At 46.5% G+C, this 6,119-nt stretch overlaps 1 protein-coding gene across 1 annotated transcript; it reads right to left on the bottom strand.

The window, feature by feature from the left end:
* Positions 1-3,315: 3,315 nt before the first annotated feature.
* Positions 3,316-4,257, bottom strand: LOC101967496 (olfactory receptor 1M1). The gene has a single exon (XM_078029526.1). It carries the CDS (start codon positions 4,255-4,257, stop codon positions 3,316-3,318), a length of 942 nt encoding a protein of 313 aa, XP_077885652.1.
* Positions 4,258-6,119: the final 1,862 nt, after the last annotated feature.

The following is a 6,119-nucleotide window of genomic DNA, read 5'->3' on the forward strand; positions in this document are numbered from 1 at the left end:
AAATCAAAACTACTCTAAGATTTCATCTCACTCTAGTCAGAAGAGCAGTTATTAAGAATAAAAGCAACAATAAGCATTGGCAAGGATGTGGGGAAAAGGCACACTCATACATATTTCTGGTGAGTCCACAGATTGGTGCAACCAATCTGGAAAGCAGTATGCAGATTCCTTGGAAAACTTGGAATGGAACCACCATTTGGCCCAGCTATCCCACTCTTTAGTCTATACCCTACAGACTTAAAAGCAGCATACTATAGGGACACAGCCACATCAATGTTCATAGCAGCTCAGTTCACAATAGCTAAACTGTGGAGCCAACCTAGATGCCCTTCAGTAGATGAATGGATAAAGAAACTGTGATACACACACACACACACACACACACACACACACACACAATGGAATGTTACTCAGCATTAAAAGAGAATAAAATCATGGCATTTGCAGGTAAATGGATGGAGTTGGAGAATACAATGCTAAGTGAAGTTAGCCAATCCCCCAAAACCAAAGATCAAATGTTTTCTCTGGTAAGCGGATGCTGATCCATAATGGGGGACTGGGGGGAGCATAGGAGGACTGGAGGAACTTTGGATAGGGCAAAAGGGAGGGAGGGCAAGGGAAGGGGCATGGGGGTAGGAAAGATGGTGGACTTAGATGAACATGTGTTCATGTATGAACACACGAATGATGTGACTCTACTTTGTGTATAACCAGAGACATGAGAAGTTGTGCTCCGTATGTATACTATGAATTGAAATGCATTCTGCTGCCATGTATAACAAATCAGAACAAATTTAAAAAGTTCGCTTTGTGTTAAATGATCTCGTCCCACAGTAGGCTGATGTATGTGTCCTGGAGTATTAGGTAGGCTGGGCTGAGCTAGGATGTTTGGTGGGTTAGGTATAGCCAATGCATTTTCAGCTTAGAATAGTTTCAACTTCTGATTAGGTTTATTAGGAGGTAGCTCCATCACAAGTTGAGAGGCCTCTGTAATTTTATTTTTGCATTGCCATGGTGTCAAAAACATAGAAGAAAACATCCATAACCAAAGGCATTTCTGTACATCAGTGACAAATCCTCTGAAAGAGAAACTAGAAAAACGACCTCATTTACAATAGTAGTAAATAGTAAATAGTAAAAATGACTTTCTTCATACGAGTGTACAGGTCTTGGAATCTTATCCTACATAGACATTTGTGGAATCTTGGTTTACAAGCACGCCATTTAAAAATTTAAATGTTGCTGCTCAGCAATTAGGATATAGAACAGTCCCATCACCCTGCAAATTGCCATTAGAGTCGTAAGAAAGTGGTTTTACTCTCTCCTGCTTACCCTTTGTATACAACGCCTACATGATAGCTTGCCCTTGGTGAATATTTGTTGATTGAATGAGGGAAACATATCAATGCCAACAAGCGATGAGAGTGGATATTGTAAGGGCCACCATTGGAGATCTCTGGTGGAGTGGTGGTCTTTTTTCTCCTCCTCCCCACTTTATTTTCTCTTTCTTTGCCGTGCTAAGGGTTGAACCTGGGACCACATGCATGCTAGGCAAGAACTCTACTAGTGAGCTACACCCCGACCCCTTGGCCTTTATTGCTTAATATCGAATGAAACAGAGATGAGATGACAGAGAGGATTTAGCTGACAAATCCAGAGCAGTTTTATTGGCACCTGCAGCATCTCCCATTCCACAGGAGAGGGAGGGGGCAAAGGGGAAAAGATGCTTCAGCTCAAGCGGGCTACAAAGAGACAGATTTTCACAGGTTTCCAGGAGCCCCCAGGCTGTAGTAGTGTCCCAAGTCTCTGGCAATTCTAAGCCTCTCCCAGCCAGCACTGTTACCACTTGCATGCACATGGCTAGAGAACAGAGGGAACTTCCGTGGTCTTTGGTCACTCCATCACTCCAAAAATGCCTCACCCAGACTCAGGGACTTCCCTTGGGAAATGACAGTCTTCTCAAATTCTCTATTTTATTAACCGGCACATCCTCAAGTTGATTTTCTTTGCCTTCCCAACCTCTGTTCTTATAGAGAGATGTGCAGCTGAGTCTGGGGGCTCCTGGTTCACCTGTGAAATCCCAATTTATTTCCTTGGAATAAAAGCAGCCAAAGCAAATGTGATGCACGGTTACTCCAAGCCATTCTGCTTAGGATGATGTCAGCTTCACAGCACCGTTTGAAAAGTTCTGGTCCTTCCCAAGTCACCGTTCATTCCCTTTTAGCTGCCGCGTCCAGATGAGCACGAGGATTACCGACCATAGACCTACGTGCCATTTCAGCCTTCGTGGGGACTGGAGCGTGATGCAGTGAGACAATTCAAGGAAACGTGCAAGGAGGCATTCGGAGCTCCGTTGCTGGCTTCCCCTGGGCAGGCAGGATCTGTGTCCACCAGGCAGTGATTCCTTGTCCTTTCAGGGCAAGGTCCCGGTCCTTTTCTTCCTGGGCCTTCCTCAAGCTTTCCCTAGTGCAGCCCGCCCCGTGCCCTTAGCTCAGGCGGAAGGGGGATGCTTTGCACCATAGGCTTCCTGATTTGGGCCCTTGGATGTCAAGTTCTTAGGAGAAAAGTCAGACTCTCAGGTCGGTTTCCAAAATCCACCCTGACCTGGCATTCCCCAGCGGCTTTGGCTACGACTGGATTTTCACTTCTCAAATGTGTCTTTTGCTAATATTTTCTCACATGGTTGACCTCGTCTGAGACGCTCTTTCTCCTTGTTTGTATGTGGACAATATTTCTTATTTGGATCTGGGATCACCTCTCCCAAGGAACCTTCTCTTCCAGACTCTTACCTTTCCCTCGAGGTTTGGATTCCGCTTACTGTAACCACCTGGCTCTGTCCTCCCCACGCTTAATGATAAACTCCACACTCCAAGGATCCTGTCTCACCTGCTTGCCACCCTGTGGCCAGCACCTAACATCAAGCCCTCAGTGAGTCAGTACTCAACAAACAGAGTCACATGGCCCTAATGACATTCAGTCAATGCAGACTGCATGTATGACAGTGGTCCCGATGAGATCAAGCAATGCACGACTCTGCGTACTGAGTACCATCTGGACTATGAACCAGGGCACTTCCAATCGGGAAGGGCTAGACTCACCCTTCTGGGAAGATGGTGTGAGATATACTCGGCAGGATGCTCACTGGTTCCAGCATTTGGGGGAAATAGTTACAAAGTCTTTTTAAGATTTGCTTTTGAACTTCTGCAACTCAAAATCCAAAGTGGCCACTCTTCCATCCCATGCAATTCCAGAGTTTGTTCCAAGCTCACTCACGTTTCGTCTCTCCTCTCTGGATATTCCCCAGTGTCACGGTGGTCAGGAAGACGAGCTGACCTTTCTGTTGATGAGCTTCCTCAGGGCCCCCTTCAGGTCCCTGTTCCTCAGGCTGTAGATAAAGGGGTTCAGCATGGGGGTGACCGCTGTGTACATCACAGCGGAAGCCTTCTCCTTCACAGCTGTGCGCACAGAGGAGGGACACAGGTACACCCCAATGGTGGTCCCATAGAAGAGGGCCACCACCGAGAGGTGGGAACTGCAGGTGGAAAAGGCTTTCTTTCTTCCGCCCGCAGAGGGGACCTTCAGGATGGCCACAATGATGCGGGCATAGGAGGCCAGGATGCAGACGAAGGGCGTGGCTATCACCATCCCGGCCACAATGAGGACGAAGATCCTGTTCACCCATGTGTCTGTGCAAGAAAGCCGGAGAAGAGGAGTGAGGTCACAGAAGTAGTGGGGCAGCTCATTGTTGCCACAGAAGACAAGGCGGGCCATCAGGAGGATGTGGGTGAGGGAGAGGAAGCAGGAAGTCACCCACGGACCCCCAGTGAGCAGTCCACAGAGGCGGGGGCTCATGATGGTGGTGTAGTGTAAGGGGTGACAGATGGCCACGAACCGATCATAGGCCATCACGGCGATTAAGACGCTATCCATGATACCAAAGAAGTGGAAAAAGTACATTTGGGTCAGGCAGCAAGGATAAGAGATGGACTTGCTCCTGGTTTGGATGTTCACCAACATCTTGGGGACAGTGTTGGTGGCCAGGCAGAAATCGACCAAGGAAAGGTTGGCCAGAAAGAAGTACATAGGCGTGTGGAGGTGGGAATCGGAGCCGATGGCCAGGATGATCAACAGGTTCCCGATGACGGTGACCACGTACATGCAGAGGAACAGGGAAAAGAGAAGAGTCTCATGTTCTGGCTTCTCTGAAAGTCCCAGGAGGATGAATTCAGAGGCACTGGTTTGGTTCCATGGTTCCATGGGTGTGGTGCTGCTGGAAGTATTGAAAGGGAAGTTAATGGAGGACAGAGAGATAATTTTAGAAGGTCAGATAGGATCACACCCTGGTTCTCATCTGGGATAATTACAACACCTTGAACTTTTGTCAAAGTGCTTACATTAACTGGTCTCTCAAGGCTTAGTTCCTCTTCTGAATATTACCACTTCATACAGGGATTGAGAGAGTGGATCATGCATGGACACTTGTGGCAGAATTAACCAAAGGGTGTTCTTCAGCTTAAACAAACTGAATCAAGAAAGACATGATGTCCAAGGAGCAGTGGTCAGCCAAAAAGCTGGTATATAGGTAGAAAATCTAAGACCCAAACACTGAGTTGTCAATAGTAACATTACTGAGAATGTGTATGTTTAAAAAGTGGATTGAAACATGAGGCAACCAATAAATTTATGAAAAATGCACCAAATCAGCCAGGTGCAGTGGCGCGTGTCTGTAATCCCAGTGGCTCCAGAGGCTGAGGCAGGAGGATCGCAAGTTCAAAGCCAGCCTCGGCAAAAAGTGAGGTGCTAAGCAACTCAGTGAGATCCTGTCTCTAAATAAAATATAAAATAGGCTGGGGATGTGGCTCAATAGTACAGTGTCCCTGAGTTCAGTCTCTGGAACAACAACAACAACAAAAGGCACAAAATCACTAGCTACCAGAGAAATGCAGAGCCAAACTACAACCAGATATCATCTTATTCCAGTTAAAAGATCTATTAACAAAACTGTAAAAAGTAAGAAATGCTGGTGAGGATGCGGAGAAAAAGAAACCTTAATACACTGTTGGTAGGTACATAAATTAGTACATCCACCATGGAGAACAGCATGGAGGGTTCTCAGAAAAAAGTGAAACCCAATTACCATAGAATCCAGCTCTCCCTTTCCTGGATATGAAGCCAAAGGAAATGAAATCATCATACTTAAGAGGCACCTGCATACCCACGTTTATTGCAGCATAATATCAAATCCATCTAGATGCTCACCAAAAGGTGAGTGGAGATGGAAAATAAGGTGTGTATACAAGAATATCATTCGGTGAGAAAATATATAAGATAAAAAAGTAAAGTTAGAATAGAATTTAAGTTTAAGGTTCTCACGTTGTAAAGAATAGACCTATTGAGTATGCTGGACTTTCTCCATCAGGCAGACGTGACTAAAACGTAAGGAGGACCACTGAACTAATGGATACTGACTGGGCGACTTCTAAGGTGGCAGTCGGGGTACCGCAGAAAGGCGTGGGTCAAGCCAAACAGGAAAGGCGAAGCCCTCCACAGCTGCTGGCCCCACACCCACAGGGTCAGCCAACTGCAGGTGCGATGTACTTTTAGAAGGTGCATCTGAAACAAGCCAGGCCCAGAAGGACAGGTACAGCATGAGTCTTCTGGGGAGGCTAAAAACATCTCTCTGAATATGGAATACTGGTTTCTAGAGGTTGGAAAGGTGGGAAGGGTGGATCAAGGGAGGCAGGAGGTGGATTTAACAGAAGTGCCCTGTAGGGGTGTGTTGAAATGCCCCCAGACCCCTCAATGCATGCAACTTACGTGTCAATCAAATCCCGGTTCAGGGGCGGCGCAGGTTAGAGTCTGTCTCCAGTGCCTATGGATTTCCGTCTTGGGAACCGCTCACTTCTCAAACTCAAATGCTTTCCAAGCTCCGGGCTTTTGTTTTTTTGTGCCTCTGTGGTCCCCTGATCCTTAAGGGAATCTGATAAAAGTCACAGGTTCTCCTGTCAAGAAAAAGAAACACTGGGGTGTAATTTTGCGTATCCTTTCAGGCTCGATGGTGTAAATTCCAAGATACGAGTTGCTTTGAAAAGCTTCGCTCCTGCACCTTTTTTTCCAAG

Source organism: Ictidomys tridecemlineatus, chromosome 2, assembly GCF_052094955.1.
Source record: "Ictidomys tridecemlineatus isolate mIctTri1 chromosome 2, mIctTri1.hap1, whole genome shotgun sequence".
NCBI lineage: Eukaryota > Metazoa > Chordata > Mammalia > Rodentia > Sciuridae > Ictidomys > Ictidomys tridecemlineatus.